The sequence below is a fragment of the Hydra vulgaris genome, chromosome 01 (genome assembly GCF_038396675.1).
Source record: "Hydra vulgaris chromosome 01, alternate assembly HydraT2T_AEP".
NCBI classification, from domain to species: domain Eukaryota; kingdom Metazoa; phylum Cnidaria; class Hydrozoa; order Anthoathecata; family Hydridae; genus Hydra; species Hydra vulgaris.
Window position 1 is genome coordinate 50,032,396 of NC_088920.1, and position 22,527 is coordinate 50,054,922.

The following is a 22,527-nucleotide window of genomic DNA, read 5'->3' on the forward strand; positions in this document are numbered from 1 at the left end:
CTATGCTCATGTTTTTAAAAAGATGTGTGGCTATGAAAATAGTCGTTAAAAAACATGAAAGGGCACGCCAAATTTTTTTTTTTTTTCGACTATTGCAGAGGTCTTTTTTGCTGCGGTTTTGTACTTCGGAGTTGCTTTCGCCTTCTTCACAGCAAGTTTTTTAGTTGCCACCGGCTTCTAAACGCTCTTTTTTATTGGCGTCGATTTAGCCTTTACTTTCGGTAATTTCGATTTTTCTTTGCCTGCAGTACTATAATTGTCGGCGTAACTATCTTTTTCAACGTGCTTTTCTTAACTTCTTTGCTTTAATCCTTGGCTTTTTTAACAGCTACAGCAGGGTTCTTTTTCTTAGCCCATTTAGGTTTGGCAGCTGTAGTAGGAAATGCGGATTCTGGGCCAAAAAAGTGGATTTTCAAAAAATAAGTCTATGGCTTTGAAAGTATGGTATTATTTCAAACAGTTTTGGTCAGTTTTTTTCAGTTCTTGTTCATAAAATATACCTTGTATTTCTTCACTATTATCGTCAGTTATTTTATACGTTGGTGGATCTGTGAACTGAATCTGTGACACTGTAAAAACTTCTTCAGTCCATCTCGGTGTGTATCCTTTTTCAAACGTTCCCTTCTTTTTAGTTATCCTAACTCTATCATCAATTGAAAACTTTGGTTTAACAGGCTCTGATCGTGCATTTCCATTTAGATTTAACCAAATAAAATTTTCATTCTTTTTATCGCTAGCTTCAACTGGTGTCATTTTAATTGAGGAATGCTTTGTGTTGTTGTATTTATTTACCATTTCATCTAAAACGTCAATATATTTACTAGAAGAATTAGCTGAAAAATACATAAACCTTTTATCTTTCATTGTTCTATTCCAACGTTCAACAACACAACTTTTTTCTTCATTTTCAGTTGAATATAACTCAACACCTAGCGCTTTAACATCCTTATTATAAAATTCTAAGCCTTTACCTACCCATACTTTTTGACACTTTCTTTCTTTAAAATTTTTATTTAAAGCATTAGCAACATCAACTCCAGTTTTACTTTTCAATGGAACAATCCATCCATACTTCGAAAAAACATCTATCACCATTAATAAATACTTTACATCATCATTGAATTTGGAAAAAGATTTCATGTCAGCTAAATCAGCAGCCCATATTTCATCGATTCCATTTACAATAACTTTTCTTTTTCTGAAACGATTTATAACTGGTCTATGAAGTTCGTTTGCAAGTTTGTCAGTCCATTTCAATTCTTTATCCTTGTCTTTTTTACTGATCGTTGGTAGTTTTTTTCAACATCTAATTCATATGGGTTCAAAGAACCTAATTCATATGGGTTTAAAGAACCTAATCCAAACTTTGCTTTAGATGGTATAATAGGTTTTATAATAGTTCGTTCAATTCTTTCACGTATTATAGGATTTTTTATAGCATCCACTTCTTGGATCATAATTTCATCAGCTAAATTTCTTTTCGCAGTATCATCAAAGTATTTATAAGCAAGATCGTGATGGTAAGCTGCATTATCAACTCTATCTACAGGTTACTCCATTCTTTATAGGCGTCAGTAGAAATTAATCGTTCATCTAAATTCGTGCCAGGACCTGCAAAGTTCATACCAGGTAAATGTATTTCATCTGGGAACTTTGACCATGGTAGTTTTATTTTACTTGTTGCTGAATTAATTGAGCTTACTAAATCACCTCTTTCTTTTGCTGATACGAATTAAGTTTTTATTTTTCTGCAAATAGCACAAGTTCCACGTTGCATATTTTTATAGTTTTTACTAACAACATTTTGTAAGTTTAGTGTATCTGTTTTGTTTCTACATTTGAGACAGTACATTTTTATATATATAGAAAATAAAATAATTAAATATATATTTTTTATGGAAAAAATCTTAAATATATAAAAATGGATATTATAGATTTGTCATGGAATAACAATAAGAGAAATAATAGTAAGTAGTTTCCTTAAGAGTAGGAATTATCGTCGGAAAGGTTTTGGAAAAAACTACTTTATTATTGTATTTACTTTTGAGACCTGGTTGGTTAGACTATAATAATTTACAAGTTTTCTCTTTTTCAACCAGAATACAAAATATTAAAAGAATCTTTTGAAACGAAATTATCAAAAAAAATTATTCTTGATCTATTTAAGTTACAAATAGAAAAATTAAATGTAAACCCTGAGTTTATAATTGAAGAAATTTCAAAAAACTTAAATGAGAAAACGAATATGGAGTGCAAGTTTTTTGAAACAGCAGAAGATGTACCTGATCCTGAAGATCTCGATATTCATAAGAATAATTTAATGATATTTGATGATTTACAATTAACAAAGCAAAATAAGTGTGAATAATATTATATAAGAGGAAGACATAGTAATGTCGATTGTTTCTATCTTGGACAAAATTATTTTATGTTACCTAAGCAAACTATACGAGAAAATACAAATTTTATTTGCTTATTCCCACAAGATTCAAAGAATTTAAATCACATTTATGATGATTATGTTTCAAGTGATATGTCAAAAGATGAGTTTAAAAGTTTTTGTAAGAAAGCTTGGTCAGAGCCTCATGGATTTGTTATTATAGATCTATCTTCTAAAAGAGATTATGGAAAATATAGAAGTGGGTTAAATTGTTTTTATATACTAACTTGTTAATTTTTTAAAAAATTATTAAAAAAATATTATCTTCTATATAAAAAAAAACAAAAAAAATGGCATATTATTTATCAGTGAGCGGAAATAGCAAAATCTTAAAAACTAAGTTTTATTATTACACTTAGAGAAGACATAGAATATGAAATGGCTCTAGTTAGTTTAGAGACATAATACAGTTTTCCTAATATTCATTCTTCAAACAACAATTTTAGATATAGCGCAAATAATGGATCAACTTTGAAGGATATAAACATTCCAGATGGATGTTATCAAATTATTGATATAAATAAATATATCCAATTGATTATGACAGGAAACGGTGATGCAAGTTCAGAAGTTGCAAGTATTACAATTGAAGGAAATAGTAATACATTAAGATCAGGTTTAACTATTGCACCTTAAAATAAGATTATTGTTATACAGTTGATTTTACAACTTCAAATTCAATTAGAACTGTTTTCGGTTTTGACAGTGGAATATATTCAGCAGGCTACAATATATCAACTAATATAGTAAACATATTAAGTGTTAATAGTATACGAGTAACAAGTGATATAATAGGATCATCGTATATAAATGGGGGAACTGATAACGTTATATAATCGTTTTTTCCAACTGTAGGTCCTGCAACAGGCTTATTAAAGGAGTAGTTTCAGCTGCTGTATCAGCTATGGTTGATAAAATTGCTAGAAAAACTTAAAAAAGTATCGAAAAGGAGTTAAAATGGCAGCTGCAGGATATGGTTTATAGTTGAGACCATGGAGTAAAAGGAAGTTCTGTGGGTGATGGATTGTACTTACGTAATGGAAATGGATATACATCAACAGGATCAGGTTTATTATTAGGACCAAATTCACCATTTGCTAATATTCCATTTTTGAATATGATTCTGTGATTTCTTGAAATTTTGTTTTTTTATGTGTATAATAAAAATGCCAAGAAATAATCCGCCAATACATAAATTTATAAACAAATATATACCAGATGAACCTATAAAAATACACCTTCATTCTAAGGTACACAAAGATTTGGAGCACCCTTCAGTATTAATAAATGATAATAAATATGAAATATTTGCGCAACACGACATTACAATAAAATATCAATCACATCAATATATTCTTTTAAAGTTTGGTGTAGCAGTTGATGAAGGTGTTGCGTTACTTTCACTAAAACAAGAACTTAAATTAAAAATGTTAAGTTTACAAAACTCTGTAATATCAGAGACTGTTGATGATATTATAATAAATGTTGTTAATAATTCTGATTCTGATGTATTAATTAAAAAAGGAGTTTATGTTTTGTTAATTTTGTAAATATTTTTAAAAAAATATTCGTTTTAAACTTATTATTTTTTACTTATTAAAATGGAACTTAATTGCAAAAAGCTGTATAATAATATTTATTCAGATATACCAAATGCACCAGTTGGAAATGATAATAAAACTTTCAATAAAATATATCCAAATTTTGCAAGTGCGCCTGATGAAGAAAATAAGATTATTACTGCACATGCGTATCGCCTAAACACAATTAATGAGATTCAAAAAGAAATAGAGCATGAGAGAGAAAAGAGAAATATGCTAAGTAAAAAGTATCATAGAGCTGTAAAAATAATTTCAGCAATTGATAATGTATTATTAGCAAACACTATGACACTTGGAACTATTAGAATTGGCTTTTTAGCAACAATAATTGCAGCACCAGTAGTTATCGCATGTGAAGGTGCAGCATTAGGAGCAGGTGTTTTATCATTAATAGTAGGGCAAGGTAATAAAAAATTAAATTTAAAAGCAGAAAGGCATGAAAAGATTAAAGTAGTTGCTGATTCAAAACTAAATACAATAAGTGATTATATTTCTAAAGCTTTAGTAGATGGTATAAATGCCAATCAATTTAAACTAATACTTAGTGAACTTGAAAAATTTAAAGTCATGCTTGAACAATTTAGAACAAATACAAAAGAATTAATTGATGAACATACTAAACAATCATTAATTAAACAAGGAAGAGATGATGGAATTAATATACTCAAAAGCAGATTTAGTAAAAATGTAGATGTAAAAACACAAAATAATTTATTAAAATATTTTATTAAAACATAAAACACAACATAACGGTTTATGTTGTGTTTTTTTATATTTTTTTTTATAAAAAAGCAAAATGTCATTTCTAAAAATTGAAGATCCTGAAAAAAGAGATCAAATTGTTAAAGAATTCTTAGATCTTAAAAAAAGAATACAGAATGATAGTTTATATAAAAAGATGGGTGAAACTAATTTACAGTTAGGCTTAGAAAAATTGTACAAACCATTAATTGATAGTCAAAATGGAATAAAAGAAAACATAAATAAATTGCAAGATCAAGCTAATAAATTTGCACTCACTTTTTCAAATTCTTATCCTGAAGCAAATAAAGAGATAATGATAACTGAAACTAAAGAACTATTACCATCTCATGAAGAAAATAAAGGTATGAATATAGGAAAAATTGCAACAGATTCTCTAACATTGTATGCAAGTAAAAAAATTGCAGATACTACATTTGGGGTACATTCTAAAGATGGTATATTATTTATTGGAAAAAAACCAATACATATTAATGATAATGATATAATTATTGATGATGAAATATATTATGGTACTCCTGGACTTTGGGAGTTGATAACAAAGTTTCGTCCTGATAAGGAAATATGTAATGAAAATGACCTTAAAAATTATCGAGATATATTAATACAAACAGATGCAATTACTTCTGAAAACCCACACAAACCAAAGTCATCTTGTAGTGGAAAATACAGAGAAATAATAGCACCCATTTTGAGAGATATAAAAATATCTTGAAAGCTAGAATCAAAATTCTTCTTAGCGACCCTAATGCATTAATTGAAATGCTTGAATTACGTATAGCTGCATAAAAAGCAGGTAACATTGGAGCAAGAAATGAAGCTGTTGCAATTTGTGATGAATTATTACAACAAGATATAATAGATATTTAACAGTATAAAGCAATACAAAATAATTTATAGTTATATATCAGTGCATATAAAAAAATTTATTGTACATAAAAAATGCTAATTGTTCATAATAAGAGATATAGAAAGAAACATGCTATTGGAGGAAGTGGTATATTCGAAAGTATAAGAGATTTATTTAAACGAATAAAAAAGTCAAATGTAACAAGAGTATCTTCAACTGTGTTGAAGAAGTTGGCTGCTCCTGATTTAGGAAAAACTGCAATAACTGCTGCTAAATCAGCAGAAAAAGAACTTTCAACATCAGCGATAGAAGCTGCTAGAAATGCTGCAGTTGAAAAAGGAAAACAAATAATTGATAAAGCATCTTCAAAAGTAGTTTCACAACCTGCTACTAATAAAAAAATTGATGAAATAATTTCAAATTTGGTTGGATCTACAGATCTGATTAATAATGGATCTGAAAGATCTAAAAAAAATAATGCAGATGATTTATCAACAAATATAAATAAAATGATGATGGGTTCTGCAATAAGATCATCAAAAAAAAGTATCAAAAAAAGTATCAAATAAAAATGCTATAAGAATAGAAGATCTAGTTAAAAATAGACGCGGTCTTCGACTTGCGTAGTATACTTGCTTAGTAGAATTGCGTAGTAGAATTGCGTAGAATTGCGTAGTAGACTTGCGTAGACTTGCGAAATTTTTTATATAATTATTAGTTTTTTAAGAATTGTCAATCAAAAAAATTTTTTTTATTATGTATATAAAAAAAACAAAATGACAACTGCCAATGCCAGAAATGGAATTGAAAGATTTGAATTCTATGAATATGAGCCAGTGGCTCGTACAAATCTAAATTGTGCTGCAGAAATAAGAATCAACATTGAGCAACAAGATTTGTTCACACTTCTATCTGAAGCTTATCTCTTATTTGAAGGACAACTTGTTAAACTTGCTGATGGAACACCATATGCTAATACAGATGCAGTGACGCTTACAAATAATGATATTATGCATTTATTCAGTCAAATATCATACCAATTATCAAACCAAGATATAGAAACTGTTTATCACCCAGGTCAAGCAACTACAATGTTAGGAATGCTTAAATACCCAAATCAATTAGCGCAAGGATTAAATCAATTGTGGTATAAAGATACTACAACAACAGCAGTGCTTGCTCATAACTTAGGGTTTGCATTAAGACAAGCATACATAATTCAGAAACCAACGACAAAAGGAACATTTTCGTTTTGCATACCTTAAAGGCACATTTTTGGATTCTGTGATGATTACGACAAAGTTATTTATGGGTTTAAACATACAATAACTCTTGTAAGAAAAAGTGATGATGACGCAATTTTTAGGCTTGCTGCTGCAGCTTTAGGAAAAGTTATTCTTAATTAAATATCATTGTTTATACCACATGTGATCCCATCAGATGTATAAAAGATTAATCTTTATAAATCTATTGAATTGGAAGTGACACTTCCAGTAAGTTTTCGAGCGCGTTAGTGTGATACTATATCTGTTGCACAACCTAATACATTTTCTTGGAGATTGAGCGCAAAGAAATCTCCTGAAAAACCAAGATACATTTTTATTGCATTTCAAACAAGTAAGGATGGAGACTAAAATGCTAATGCATCAATATTTGATCATAGCGACTTGAAAAATATGTACATTATGCTTAATCAAGAAAGATATCCTGCTGTTGATTATAATTTGTCATTCCCAAATCAGCAATTTTCAAGAGCTTATAGAGATGCAGCTGTGTTTAATGAAAAATTTTATGGAATGAATGAATTGATCACACACAGCAATATAACTCCTTCTGATCATAAAGATTTATACCCACTTTTTGTTTTTGATGTTAGTAAACAATCAGAAAAATTAAAATCATCAACAATAGATGTACAAATTTAAGCAACATTTAATACGGCTGTTCCAGCAGATACTGAAGCTATTGCAGTTGTAATATCTGATAGAATGATAGAATTTCAATCAGACGGAAATATAATGAATGTTGTTTATTAAATTTTTTGAAAATTAAATTTTTTTGAAAATTAATTAAAATTTTTTTTCTTTATATATTAAAAAGAATGAAAAACACAAAGAAAAGTTTAAAAAATCTATTAGAAGAAAATAACATTTCAAAAACATCTGGCAATATCGCTTCATTGCTAATGATTGCTATAGATAATGGGTTGTTAGATAAAGAATCAATTATAAGTGAAGTGAAAGAAGTAAATAATAAAAGACCAGTTGGCAGACCTAGAATACATCCAATGAAAAAAGCAAATGAGAAAAAAACAATCAAGCCTAAAATACATCGTGAAAAACAAGAAAAAAAAGAAATAGATCCAAAATATGAAAGATTAAGAACGATTAAAAAAAAACCAGTCACTGTTAAATTTACAAACATGGAAACTGGAGAAGTTAAAATTTATAAATCATTATATAGTGCTATGCAAGATACTAAGCATGGATGGAGATATCTTGAATTACGTGATGGAAAAGTTGATAATGGATGTAAGATTGAAATATTTAAATCTGAAAATTCTGAGAGAGTTATAGAACCTTCTTATAGAATTAGAGGGTGGAGACGTATAGAATGTTTATAATAAATATATTTTTAAAAAATATTTACATGGGCTTTGTAAATATTTTTAATAAATAAAATCTTGTTATATAAAAAATGGAAAATATACTCGATGAGCCTATTCCAGATACAGCAACTTCAGAAATTTTAACTCCTACACCTTTTGTATATAGAACATTAACAATTACAAAAGAGCAGGAGATTTCAAAATATAAAAATATCACTTATTATTGTAGAATACGAGGATTTGGATATATTTAAAAATTAGAATAAAGATATAATAATAAAAAATATGACAAGATATATATTTTTTTTAATTATTTAAAGAAAATGAAAACTTAAAAAAAATATCTTGTTATATAAAAATGGAAAATTAAAATGTCAGAGAACTAAAACAAATCGCACAAGAGCGAAAAATTAAACATTATTATAGAATGAGAAAAAGTGAATTAGAAGCGTTAGCGCACACACCTTTTGAGTGCACACCTGTAATTATAACGCAATCTACACAAGTTAGGAACACACCAATTGAACAAAGACCATCGCAATCTACAACAGGTTGGCTTATGTCATATGTGCCTGATACAATTAAAAATACAGTGAATACATCTACAAATTAGCTTATGTCATATATGCCTAATACAATTAAAAGTACAGTGAATACATTGACAGTAAAATATGAATCAACTGAAAAAAGTAAATTTAATTCTATTGCAGATTGGATTGTGTCATACGTACCTGGTACAATTAAGAATAAAGTCAATCAAAAAATCAACTCATTAAAAAATTTATACAATTAATTGGAAGTTAGAAATATAGTTGAACCTAAAAATAAAGTTGAAGAAATAAATAAAGAAGTAAATGCAATAAAATTTAAATTAAATCAACCATCTATTAAAAATGTGACAAAACAATTTAAAGCTAAAGGAATAGAAGGTTATGATGCTTTATCATTCATAAATGCTGCTAAAAAAAGCGCGATTAAAATAATAAATGAAAATAGAAATTCAAAGGTTTACATAGCTCTCACTTGTGTAATGGAGCGTATTTTTATTCTAACAGGAGAAACTATAACCACAACTAGTGTATTTAAAACGAATAATCAAGTTGTATTAGAAACAACAGATTTAAATGAATTATTTGAAAGTGCTGAGCATAAAATTTTGGAATCATTATCATCTTTTCAACAGTTAGGATCAGGTTGGAGGTTTGTTTCTGTTGAAAAGATGGAAGTAAGTATTATCGAGTATAATCTTATTAAAGCAAAATCATACATTCCACTTGATAAAAATTTAGCAAATAAAAATGCAATAATTAATTTAAAAAATGAAGATAATCAATGTTTTAAGTGGTGTGTTGCAATAGCATTAAATCCAAAAGATAATCATCCTGAAAAAGTAGATAAGGAGCTTAAAAATCAAGCAGAAAAAATAAACTGGGATAAAATAGAATTTCCAGTATCATTAAATCAAATCACACAATTTGAGAATAATAATCAAGATATCAGTGTTAATGTATTTGGTTATGAAAACTCAGAAAGTTCATATTTTGTGTGAGTCAAAGAATAATAAACGCAAACATCTAATAGATTTATTATTAATCTCAAATGGTGAAACTACTCACTATTGTTTAATAAAAAGTTAAAAAGCTGACTGCAATCTTCACAAATATCTAAGAATAAATGTACTATACACTATTGTAGGAATTGTTTACTTGGGTTTAATTCTGAAGAATCATTATCTAATGATAAAACGTATTGTGAAACACATGATTCAGTACGCATTGAACTTCCACCACCAGATTCAACAATGCAATTTACTAATCACAAAAAATCAATGAGAGTTCCGTTTGTAGTATACTTTGTAGCTGACTTTGAAAGTTTTATCAAACCAATTGACACTTGTGAACCAAACCCGAATGATTATACTAAACAATATTAAAAACATATTCCAAGTTCATTCTGTTATTATATTAAATGTTTTGACGAAAGTATTTATCAAAGTAGTCCAGTCATATTTACTTCAACTAATGAAACTGATAATGTTGCACAATTTTTGTTGATAGCTTAGAAAAAGATACAATAAAAATTTATGACAAGATTAAATTTCCAAAAGGATGATATTTACTGATGAAAACAAGCATGATTTTAATGCATCGATATCATGTCACATTTGTAGAAAAAACTTGAAAATAATAAAGTACGTGACCACTGCCATATTACTGGAAAATATAGAGGTGTTGCTCATCAAAATTGTAATTAAAATTATAAAATTCCAAAATTCTTTCCAGTACTATTTCACAATTTATCTGGTTACGATTCTCACTTATTTATAAAGGTATATACCCGTATGATTGGGTTGATTCTATTAATAGATTTAATGAGACAAAATTACCGCCAAAAAAATCATTCTTTTCGAGATTAAACGGTGAAGGAATAAGTGATAATGATTACTCGCATGCGCAAAATGTGTGAAAAGAGTTTAATTGCAAATCATTTAGAGATTATCACGATTTATACAAGTTTTCAGATGTGCTTTTACTAGCTGACGTCTTTGAAAATTTTAGAGATCTTTGTATTAGAAATTATTATTTAGATCCTGCTTGGTACTATACAGCGCCAGGATTAGCTTGGGATGCTGCATTGAAGATGACAGAATTAAAATTAGAATTGCCGAGTGATTACGATGATAAAGAAAGGTATAAGAGGTGGAATTAGTGTGATATCTAATAGATTTGGAACTTTTAATAATAATCATATGGGTGATTTATATGATCAAAGCAAACCACCAACCTATATACAGTATCTAGATGCTAATAACTTATATGGATGGGCGATGAGTAAATCACTTCCAACACATGGTTTAAAATGGATGGATGAAAATGAAACAGAATACTGGAAATCAATTCCATGTATACTAGAAGTCGATTTAGATTATCCTGAATATCTACATGATGAACATAATGATTATCCGTTTGCACCTGAAAGAATAACCATTAACAGTGTTGAAAAATTAGTTCCTAATTTAAGTAACAAGAAAAATTATGTTATTCATTATGAAAATCTTAATTTGTATGAAAGATTAGGATTAGAGATTATTAAAACTCATAGAGGTATAAAGTTTTAAGAAAGAGCGTGGTTAAGTGAATACATTGATAAAAATACAAAACTTAGAACTAAAGTGACTAATAGGTTTGAAAAAGACTTTTTTAAACTCATGAACAATTCATTTTTTGGAAAAATAATGAAAAATATTGAAAACAGAGTTGATATTAGATTAGTAACAGAAATGAAGCTATTAAACTAGCATCAAAACCTAACTTTAAAAGTAGAACAATATTTGATGAAAACTTAATAGCAGTACATATGAAAAGAACAAAATTAAAATACACTAAACCAATTTACTTAATAATTTGTATATTAGATTTGAGCAAAACACTAATGTACGAAATTCATTATGACTACATAATAAAAAATACTCTGATCGAGCAAAACTATTATTCACAGATACAGATTCTTTAGCATGCGAAATAAAAACAGAAGAAGTTTATGCGGATATAGCTAATGATATTGAAAGCAAATTTGATACAAGTAAATTTGATGAGAATCATCCAGCTATTAAAAAGATCGGTTTTAAAATTGGAGTAAATAATAAAGTATTAGGAATGTTTAAAGATGAATCAAAAGGAGCACAAATCGAAGAATTTGAAGGACTTTGATCCAAGTTGTATTCTTACAAAGTGCACGGAGAAGAGAAGAAAAAATGTAAAGGAGTAAAGACAAATGTTGTTAAAAAATATATAACACACGAAGATTACAAAGATTGTTTATTAAATAAAAGAGAATATATTAGGAGAATGAATAGAATAAGATTCTATAAACATGAAATTACACAGAAGAGGTCAATAAAATAGCATTAAGCGCAGAAGATGATAAAAGAGTTATTTTAAAAGATGGTATACACACATTAGCATATGGACACTACAAACTAAAAAAAAATGATTTATAGGTCAAAGAGGTTAAAGAGCCCAGAGCCCAAGGAGGTCAAATTGTTTTTTTAAGAAAAAAAACAATTTATAAGTAAAAATGGAAAATAATAACAAATATCATAAACTTATCAATGTTGAATGAATAATTTTACCAAATGAACCACTAACAAACTTTCAATTGATCAAAGCAGCAAAAAAACTAAAACTAAAATATTTTAAAGGTTTGTAATTTGTAAGAGATGAATTACCTAAAAATACACAAAGAAAAGAATGTGGAATATTAAATACAGGAGGTTCAAATACGCAAGGATTTCACTGGATTTGCTGGTACAAAGACGGAGAAAAAAAAAGTTTTGACTCTTATGGACTACCACCACCAATTGAAGTTGTTTATTATTTAAAAAGTTCTGTTTATTATAATAGTGATAGAGTTCAATTTGGAAATACCTCATTCTGTGGACACTTGTGTTTATATGTTTTAAAAAAACTAGATGAAGGATGTGATTTTCAGAATATTATTAATAATCTATGGTAATTTTTTTAAAAATATAGTTAAAAAATTCTTCTTTATATATAAAATGCCTGTTGATAAATTCGGACGCAATACTACTTCAGCTGTAGCTGAAGATGGTTTAACATTATCTAAAGCTACTAACTTGTATATTAGGAGATATGGATATAATAATGCAACAAGTAATATTGATATGAATTATAATAAATTAATAAATGTAGCAGAACCTACTAGCTCACATGGTGCTGCTACAAAAAATTATGTTGATAATAAAATACTTAATCTTAATAAATTAGGGATAACACCAAATTCAAGTTTAACATGCCTTGGATTAAAAGAACTGGCTCCTCCACCAAATACAGGTGTTGATGCAAAAACAGTTTTTGTACAACCTTCTGGTCCTGGTATTCTCAGAAAACTATGGTTAGCATTTCATAGATTAGATCCTAATCATAATGTGCTAGGTAATGTATTTCTTAGAATATACGCAGATCATTCAGTTTGCATAGGAGATTATTCTGCTTCTACAGATAGTGTTGGAGATAATAATATTCCTTTAGCGTGTGATTTTTTATTTTCACCACTTGACCCACTTGGCCACTCATTTTATGCGAACTCTTTACAAGGTTGTAATGTGCATACAGCTAATGCATTAGCAGGATACTTTACACTAGATTTACCATTTACTACTAGTCTAGTAATTCAATTATACAATAAAACTAGTCAAAATGTTACATATTGGATTCAACCCTTTATTACAAGAACTACATCAATTCCTCAATCATTATCATGTATTAAATTATACTCAGAAACATTTAGATTTATTAACACAACTTATGGTAAAGAATATATATTATTAGACACTACAGACAATGCTGGTCAAGGTGTTTACCTTAAATATATTAGAATGCATGTTATCGGAGTATCTGGAAATTGGGGAGAATCTAGACTACGCATGTATGATGCAAACAATTCTCCAGTAAGTATTAACTCTGTTATACAACCTTGGACACCATATAACGATACTAATTATACGGTATTTCAAGGATTCGATAGTAATAGTGTATGTATATACGCCTCATCTGGTTTAGAAGACTTTGATCTTTCTTCGTGGAATAATAAAAGTCTTCTAAACCAGATGGAATGGTGCTAATATTAATTCATTTAATAATGAATCATTTGGACTATTGTATCAAACAAGTGCAGTAATTGGTTCTACAACTACTATCTCATTTTACAGAAATTTTACTGATTCCATGCCTAGTGTTGCTACTGGAAGAAGACAAGTAGTTACATAAAACTCTGGGGATGCACAAACTCGACAAATGGAAGTTTTACCGTAATAGGATATGCCTTATTTTACGCTTAAGCTAGACTTATAATTATTAACTATAACTAGATCTATATAATTAATTAAAATTAAATTAATTAAAATAATTAATTAAAATTAAAAAAATTGAAACTAATAAAAACTCATTACAACTAGATCTTATAATTATTATTTTTTTGTTGAAATAATAATTAAATTTATAACATGTCATTCTGGTTGAAGAGATCTCATAATATATATGTGAAAAATAATGAAGATTCATCATACTTTCTTAAAAAGTATGATTCAACTCCATTAAATGTAGAGATCACACACTTTTTTAGAAATGAATGAAATAATTCCATACTTTCCAAGCCATACACTTATTTTTTGAAAATCCACTATTATGGAACAGAATCCGGTGATTCTACTATTGGCAGCAACTCTAAACGAACTGGATGTACCATCTCACCGGCAATAACCATACGCTAAAGATTATTCCTCACTTGCCAATAGACATTATCGCCAACCTTGTTAAATGCCAATACGAACTTGCCGATGGCTTGGCGATGTAATTACACTTGCTTTAACACGTCATAGATGTTAATGGCTGAAGCCATTAAAAGCTATTTCCTATCGACATTGGAGGTGGATTAAAGTAGTACAAAACATATCTTTTCAATAAATAACAATTTGCATCTATCATATAAATCTTATATAAAACTAAAAAACATTCCCTGATTTTAAAGATTTTCCAAAAAAGTTCCCTGAATTTTCCAGGTACTCCCTGATTTTTCAGAATTTAAAAACTTTTCCCTGAGTGCCATGAACTCTGTGTCTAAGGCGGATCAAGGGTTTTTTGGTCGTTCGAAATAAACCCCGAATACATGAAAGCTACGAAAATGAGCTTTTCAAAATGAAAATTTTACAAACTTCTCTGTATTAGTATTTCATTGATAAGCCTCATAAGACCTCTCCCTTTGAATCTATCACTAACGGCGTTCAAAAAGAAAAACCTCGACTAGCTCCAACTGCAATAGACTCTGGAGTCTATTGCAGTTTTTCGTTCACGTAAAAATGTTTTTGGATGTGTGATGTTTTGGAAAAATGGAGTTTTTCGTTCACGCAAAAATGTTTTTGACAAATGTGTGGCTATGAAAATAGCCTTTTGCTTCAGAGCGTGCTCGCGTACCACCGCTGTTTTACTTGGCTGCTGCTGGTTTTGGAAGTTTTTCGTTCTTCTTGGGCAGCAAAACGGCTTGAATGTTTGGCAGCACACCGCCGCTTGCAATGGTTACACCCGACAACAGTTTGTTCAGCTCCTCGTCGTTGCGAACAGCGAGCTGTAAGTGACGAGGAACAATTCTGGCTTTCTTGTTGTCTCGAGCAGCGTTACCAGCCAACTCCAAGATTTCAGCGGACAGGTACTCCAAAACAGCAGCCAAGTAAACTGGAGCGCCTGATCCGATGCGGTTAGCGTAATGACCTTTGCGTAAGAATCGATGAACGCGACCAACGGGAAACTGAAGGCCGGCTCTGAAAGATCGTGTCTTTGCCTTGGCTTTAGCTTTACCTCCTTTGCCACGTCCTGACATTTTAGATTTCTTTGTTGTTTACACGAAGCAACAGACAAATGTTGTGAAACGAGTTTTTTTTTGAATGAGCTCTATGCGTTTGTCTTTAGTTATTTAAAAGTAATGCTCTCAAAATGGACGAAATTTCGACGAATAGAAAAACAGCGTTTTCCGAAACAATGGTTTGGCGCGAGCCAATCGATTTAGCGCGCCGCATCACAAATGGACTCGAATTGGAGAGCGCAACTCTGCCATAAATAAGCAAGGCCTTCACTTGCGCTCTAGAACTAATCGATATCAATCGCATTGAAGAAATGTCTGACGCTCCGAAAACAGGAGGAAAGCAGGCGCCCAAGGTAGCCAAAAAGGGTGAAAAACGAGCTGGCAAAAAAGGCGGCAAGATCGCCGGCACAGGAGATAAGAAACGCAAGAAGAAGAGACGCGAGTCCTACGCCATTTACATCTATAACGTGTTAAAGCAAGTGCATCCCGATGTCGGAGTTTCGTCTAAAGCGATGAGCATCATGAACTCGTTCGTGAACGACATTTTTGAAAGGATCGCGTCTGAAGCTTCGCGACTCGCCCTTCAAAACAAAAAGTCTACAATCTCTTCGCGTGAAATTCAAACCGCCGTACGCCTCTTACTTCCCGGTGAATTGGCAAAACACGCAGTGAGCGAAGGCACCAAAGCTGTTACCAAGTACACGAGCAGCAAGTAGTTGCGCTACTACAAAAAGGCTATTTTCATAGCCACAAATCTTTTAAAAACGACGTTGTGCGCATTAGAACGGAACAGCCTCTAAATATAGTGCGGGAAAACAAACGCCAGATCATTCTGTTAACTATACTAAAGTATGTTTCTCGCCCTCTTTTTTAAAAAAATCACTTAATAAGAAAAACGAACTTCCATCCCATCCCAGGCGACATCCCTTATACTATTTAATACTTTTTTTTCTTTTCTTTTTACACGCCGTAACGCGATCTCCCCCTAGACCATAACTGAACTTCCCTATTTACTGACGCTATGAGCGCGAGAAACTGTAATATGTGGTTTGCAAAATGATATTAACTTTGTTTTTAGACAAAGATGAACGTTTTGTTTACGGCCAACAAGCTTCTCGTTACGTTGCATTTGTTTTATTAGTTTTAAAAGTTAAAACGAGTTTGCTTAAGTTTTAATGAAGTTGATTTTTCCATTCGATCTATGTTTTATCTGTATTCGATCTATGATTTATCTGTATACTGTCGAGGTTTCGATTGATCATTTCAGTACTTCATTAAAATACATATTTGCAGGAATTGTATACATACTCGTGTGTATATATAAATATATAACATATATATATACGTATTATATATTTGTGCGTGAGTATATATCCCGTCTTTGATAACAAAAAAGACAATAACGACTTCGCAAGGCTTCACTTAAAAGCAGAGGCGGTTGAATTTAATCGAGACCGATGCAAAAAAAACGCATCGTTTTAATTTCACAAGCATTCACAGCCTCTGTAGGGTTTTTGCCTACATGTCTACATGCCGGATAAAACGTTTTCAACAGATTTGTGGCTATGAAAATAGCCGTTTTTGTTGCCGAAGAAGTTTATCCGCCGAATCCGTACAATGTGCGTCCTTGCCTCTTCAAAGCGTAGACAACATCCATGGCGGTAACAGTCTTTCTCTTGGCGTGCTCCGTGTAAGTCACAGCGTCGCGAATCACATTTTCCAAAAAGACTTTCAGAACGCCTCTAGTTTCCTCGTAGATAAGCCCTGAGATACGCTTGACACCACCTCGGCGAGCTAGACGACGTATAGCGGGCTTTGTGATGCCTTGAATGTTATCACGCAAAATCTTGCGATGACGCTTGGCACCACCTTTGCCGAGGCCTTTTCCTCCTTTACCACGACCAGACATGTTGAATTGTTCAGTTGAATGCTAAACTTCTGACGCGATTTCCGTACTTTTTATTGCACGTCGAAGTTAACCCGACATAGATGGAAGCAATGCGAACACGTTGACTGCGCAAAAAATAAAGTCGCGCATTTTCGTTGTTTTGTGTTTTCAATTCGGATCAGCTAATTAATTGTAGAAAAAAAACGAAACGTGAGGCGAACTAACAAAACAATAAATTGATCACGTTCGCTCTATCAACGCATCGTTTGAAAGTAAAACTAAACGCTAGAGAATCTGCCAAATCAGAGCCCGCCTCGTTCGTTTAAACGAGTAGAAATAGACGCCACAGTTTTTGCAGATTTTTTTTGAGCCAATCAAAAAGCACTTTCTAAGCGCCAATCAAATTGATGCACTCTTATAAAGGCGCTAAACTCTAACATGTCAACAAACCAGCGAATTAGTTTGAACTAGCGTTATCTCGAAAGCAGTGCAATTCGTCGAATATGGCCCGAACCAAGCAAACTGCCAGAAAATCTACCGGTGGTAAAGCACCTCGAAAGCAGCTGGCAACGAAAGCAGCAAGGAAGAGTGCCCCAGCTACCGGCGGAGTGAAAAAGCCGCACAGGTACCGACCCGGTACCGTAGCTCTCAGGGAAATCCGAAGATACCAAAAGTCAACTGAGCTCCTCATCAGAAAACTGCCGTTTCAGCGATTGGTACGCGAAATCGCGCAAGACTTCAAGACCGACTTGCGCTTTCAAAGCACCGCCGTCATGGCCCTTCAGGAGGCGTCCGAAGCCTACTTGGTGGGCCTCTTCGAAGACACCAACCTGTGCGCCATCCACGCAAAGCGTGTCACCATTATGCCCAAGGACATTCAGTTGGCGAGAAGAATCAGAGGAGAGCGAGCTTAAGAACTTCTTTATTCACAAAACGGCTATTTTCATAGCCACAAATCTGTTAAAAACGTGTTCGGCTTTGACCGCGGTAGTGTGTGTCTACGCTACTCACCCCATTGCACCACTGAGGCTTTTAAATGAACGAAATGCGTTCGTCAAAAATGGTCGCACTTCTTTAGAGTGCGTTTTAGACCTCTTTACGACGATGCGCGCCATAGATTACCCACGTTTACCCTGAGAATGTTAATAATTCTGCGACGGCCACAAAAAAAGAGATAAAGCCATTCCTGGGTAACACGCAGCGGAAGAGTGCTAGCGCGATTCAATATTGTAACATAGCTTTTCCTGACCTACTAGCTGTTTTTCCTGATTTCGTTTTAAGTTAGTGGAAGCTCAAGTCGAGAAAAAACAGGCTCTTAGAAAAAACGCTCTTTCATTGCAAAAACGTAAACAGCTGGCATAGCAAAGTATCAAGAAAAATCTGCCTAATAAAAATTTTCTATTATTATCGCGTGACTTATGCAAGTTGTGTGCGATACACAACTTGCGTGAGTCACGCAAGTTTGAGGACGGGCCATTTTCGCTGATGACTCCCTGATTTTTTTTTGCAGATTTATGAACCGACCCCCCCCCCTCCCCCACGCCCTGACATTTCCCTGATCCTAACAGACACCCTGGCAAATTTTTTTTTTTTTTTTCTTAATTCAAGAACTTGAGAAGAACAGTGAGCGTTTTACTCGTAATAAAGTCGTATACGGGCTTCGTCAACGACGCAAGATTTTATCGCAACGAACAAATCCTTATCTGTTCTATGCCTGTGCTCGTGTTTTTAGAAAGATGTGTGGCTATGAAAATAGCCGTTTAACATGAAAGCGCGAGCCGAACTTATTTCTTTTCGACTTTGGCGGTGGTCTTCTTCGCTGCGACTTTCTTCTTTGGAGTTGCTTTGGCTTTCTTGGCAGCAGGTTTTTTTGCTGCCAACGGCTTTTGGGCGCTCTTTTTCACTGGCGTCTTCTTTGCCTTTTCTTTCGGTTTTTTCGCTTTTTCTTTGGCTGCTGTCACCTTTTTTGTGGGAGCGGCTTTCTTTTTGGGCGTGCTTTTCTTTACTTCTTTGCTTTCTTTCTTGGCTTTTTTAACGGTTGCAGCAGGACTCTTCTTCTTAGCCGCTTTAGGCTTGGCAGCAACTCTAAACGAACCGGATGCGCCAACACCTTTCACTTGTAGCAGCTCACCGGCAAGGACCATTCGCTTAAGATTAATCTTCACTTGCGAATCGACATTGTCGCCTACCTTGTTGTTGGCTTTAACGTGCTTAGCGATGGCTTGCCTGGACGATCCTTTGCGTTCTTTAAGCGAGTTGATGGCATCAACAATCATGGCCTTGTACGGAGCATGATCAGCAGGCTTTTTGGGAGCCGATTTCTTAGCGATCTTTTTAGGAGAGATGCGACTTCACTCATTTTCTAGTTATCACGCAAACTTTGCAGCTTTGCTTGTTTTATCTTACAAATGTCTGCGTCGCCGATGTTGTTTTCCTTTTTCTAGCCGAGTTTGTGCGGACTGTAGAGGACTATCCTAAAATTTCAGCTACTCCGTCCAGCTGCAAACTGTGTTTTCGTGTCTACAGGGAGACGTCCAGCGTTCACGTAGCTCTACTGCTAGCAACTGCATTTCTTCAAAAAATCTTCTGTAGAATAGTGACGCTCAACAAACTCATTCGTTTCCGTTCGATAGCGTTTCGCTAGCAACAGATATGCGCTCAAAACGACAAAAATGTGCTCTGCCAAAGCAAACTAGCGTGCGCGTCCAAAGAAAACTGAAGTAAAGTTGACCTTGATCAAACCAGATTTGCTTTTAAAGACAGACAAACAACACGGGAAGAGGAAAAACCAAAGTTTTACGTTTGCCAAGCTATAGATGTTGCTTAGACAGCAGAGTAACGAGCGACACAAACACGCGCGACAGTGAGAAAAATGATTTGACTTGCATCACGTGCCTCCGTACTTTTACAACTTCTTGTCACCGCGAGAAGGTGCCTAAGTGGCGTGCTGATCATTTCGCCGCATTTAATTCGAAATTGCGTTGATATTCAATTGCTTGGCAGTTTATCGAAGCGCTCTGCTAGACGGATGTTTAAGTAAACTGCCGAGCCGTTTACTCTCTGACTTTATTCGACAACTATCTGCCGCGTTAATTTTTTGCACACAAAAGACAAAACAAAAAAAGACAAACAAACAAAAAACTGAACATGACAATGTGTGACGAGTTTTGTTTAATGTCGACGAGATGCTGTGGCAAATGTGTTGTATCACGGTGGGATGCAAGTGAGGCACTGCGATATAGAATATATAACAGCTCAACTAGAATAACCCTAAAATCATTCCGTACTAAATCCCATTTAGCTGACAATGACATAACACGTGGAGCATCGACACATTATGTTTAGAACTATTTCGTCATTTTCTTGAGATCAACTTAACAAAAGCGACACTTTTGAAACAGACTAATGCTACTAAACTAAGGCCTGCAGGTCCTTTTTAAACGTTACAGCCGAAAGAGATTTTTCAAACCGAAGCGATTGGCAAAACTCTGGAAAAAATCTCAGTTTTAAGAAGAAACATTTTAATTTTTTTGCTCAAGTTTGGCGGTTGCCACAAATATGATCTCGAGTGAAAAAAATGGGGTCCTTTTGCGGTGCATAATTAGTTTGATTCAACACAAAAGGGAAGTCAATGGGCTAAAGAGTAACTCCGTAGCGAACGCAGGACATTTTTTTTTCGTTTACTTTTTTCGCCCATTTGAAAGCTAGTGCTCTAATCTCGTAAAATAGGCCAGCCATTTGACAGCTGGCGATCTAGCCGGTTGCTTTTATCATCTGGTAAAAGAACACTTTACGGACTAAAAAGAAACTCTGCAGAGGATGCTGGACATTTATTCTTTTCACACGTTTTACCCGTTTTGACGCCTAGCAATCAAATCGATCGCTTTTATTGTCTGATAAAAGGACACTTTTTTGGACTGAAAAAAGAATCTCTGGACTGAGTTAGGAGCATTTTGCCTGTGTTCACACGTTTCCACAATATGACCGCTAGCGATCTAATCGATTGCTTTGATCATCTGTCAAAAGAACACCTTTTTTTGGTCTGAAAAAAAAAAAAAAAAACTCTGGATCGAATTGAGAAACTTTTTGTCTGTTCACACATTTTACCCACCTGACAGCTAGTGATCTAACTGATTGTGTTGATTGTCTGGTGAAAGATTCCTCTACGCACTGGAAAGTAACTCTGCAGCGGATCGAGGACCATTTTTTCTGTTCTCCCGTTTTACCCACTCGACAGCTAGTCAAAGAAACGCTATCGACTCAATAATCGATCTTGAGCGGATCCAACTATTCCTTCTTTTTTTTTTTTTTTTTTTTTTTTCTCTTTTTCTTTTCGAGATAGACACGTGAATGCTGTACTGTTCACTGATATTTTTGGCATGTTTATAACGGTATCTGTTAGGAAGATAGGAAAAAAAGAAAGAAAAAATTAAAAAAATCATCAAAGAAACAAAAAAATCGGTTGGTTTTTTTGCAGAATTTTGTTAGCGCAACGCACTTTAATGTTGCCAAAAGCGCAGAAAATGAAAATGTCATAAAACTAACAACAAACGTTGTAAGTAACTCTAACAGGGTTCATGGCAGTTTTAGAAATCCATTTTCCCTGATTTTCACCCGATTTCAAGTACTTTTTCCCTGAATCTGGGTGGTGAAAAGTATATAATTTTCCTTGTTAATGTCGAAGGATATAATACTTTCACAACTGAATCCATGTTCCCCTAATACTTTTTATTATAATTTTTTGATAAATATAAAAAATATCTTTTCAATAAATAACAATTTGCATCTATCATATAAATCTTATATAAAACTAAAAAACATTCCCTGATTTTAAAGATTTTCCAAAAAAGTTCCCTGAATTTTCCAGGTACTCCCTGATTTTTCAGAATTTAAAAACTTTTCCCTGAGTGCCATGAACTCTGTGTCTAAGGCGGATCAAGGGTTTTTTGGTCGTTCGAAATAAACCCCGAATACATGAAAGCTACGAAAATGAGCTTTTCA

General features: G+C 32.7%; 5 protein-coding genes across 5 annotated transcripts; 2 read left to right on the top strand and 3 right to left on the bottom strand.

The window, feature by feature from the left end:
- Positions 1-15,263: 15,263 nt before the first annotated feature.
- Positions 15,264-15,656, bottom strand: LOC124810104 (late histone H2A.2.2). The gene has a single exon (XM_065786810.1). It carries the CDS (start codon positions 15,654-15,656, stop codon positions 15,264-15,266), a length of 393 nt encoding a protein of 130 aa, XP_065642882.1.
- A 293-nt stretch (positions 15,657-15,949) lies between these two features.
- On the top strand, positions 15,950-16,354 carry LOC124810128 (histone H2B, gonadal-like). Its single transcript, XM_065786811.1, has one exon. The coding sequence runs from the start codon at positions 15,950-15,952 to the stop codon at positions 16,352-16,354; it is 405 nt and encodes a 134-aa protein (XP_065642883.1).
- An 881-nt stretch (positions 16,355-17,235) lies between these two features.
- Positions 17,236-17,547, bottom strand: LOC136074487 (histone H4). The gene has a single exon (XM_065786812.1). It carries the CDS (start codon positions 17,545-17,547, stop codon positions 17,236-17,238), a length of 312 nt encoding a protein of 103 aa, XP_065642884.1.
- Positions 17,548-18,029: 482 nt separating this feature from the next.
- On the top strand, positions 18,030-18,440 carry LOC136074488 (histone H3). Its single transcript, XM_065786813.1, has one exon. The coding sequence runs from the start codon at positions 18,030-18,032 to the stop codon at positions 18,438-18,440; it is 411 nt and encodes a 136-aa protein (XP_065642885.1).
- Positions 18,441-19,265: 825 nt separating this feature from the next.
- LOC124810040 (histone H1.0-A-like) lies at positions 19,266-19,912 on the bottom strand. Its single transcript, XM_065788488.1, has one exon. The coding sequence runs from the start codon at positions 19,800-19,802 to the stop codon at positions 19,311-19,313; it is 492 nt and encodes a 163-aa protein (XP_065644560.1). The 5' UTR covers positions 19,803-19,912; the 3' UTR covers positions 19,266-19,310.
- Positions 19,913-22,527: the final 2,615 nt, after the last annotated feature.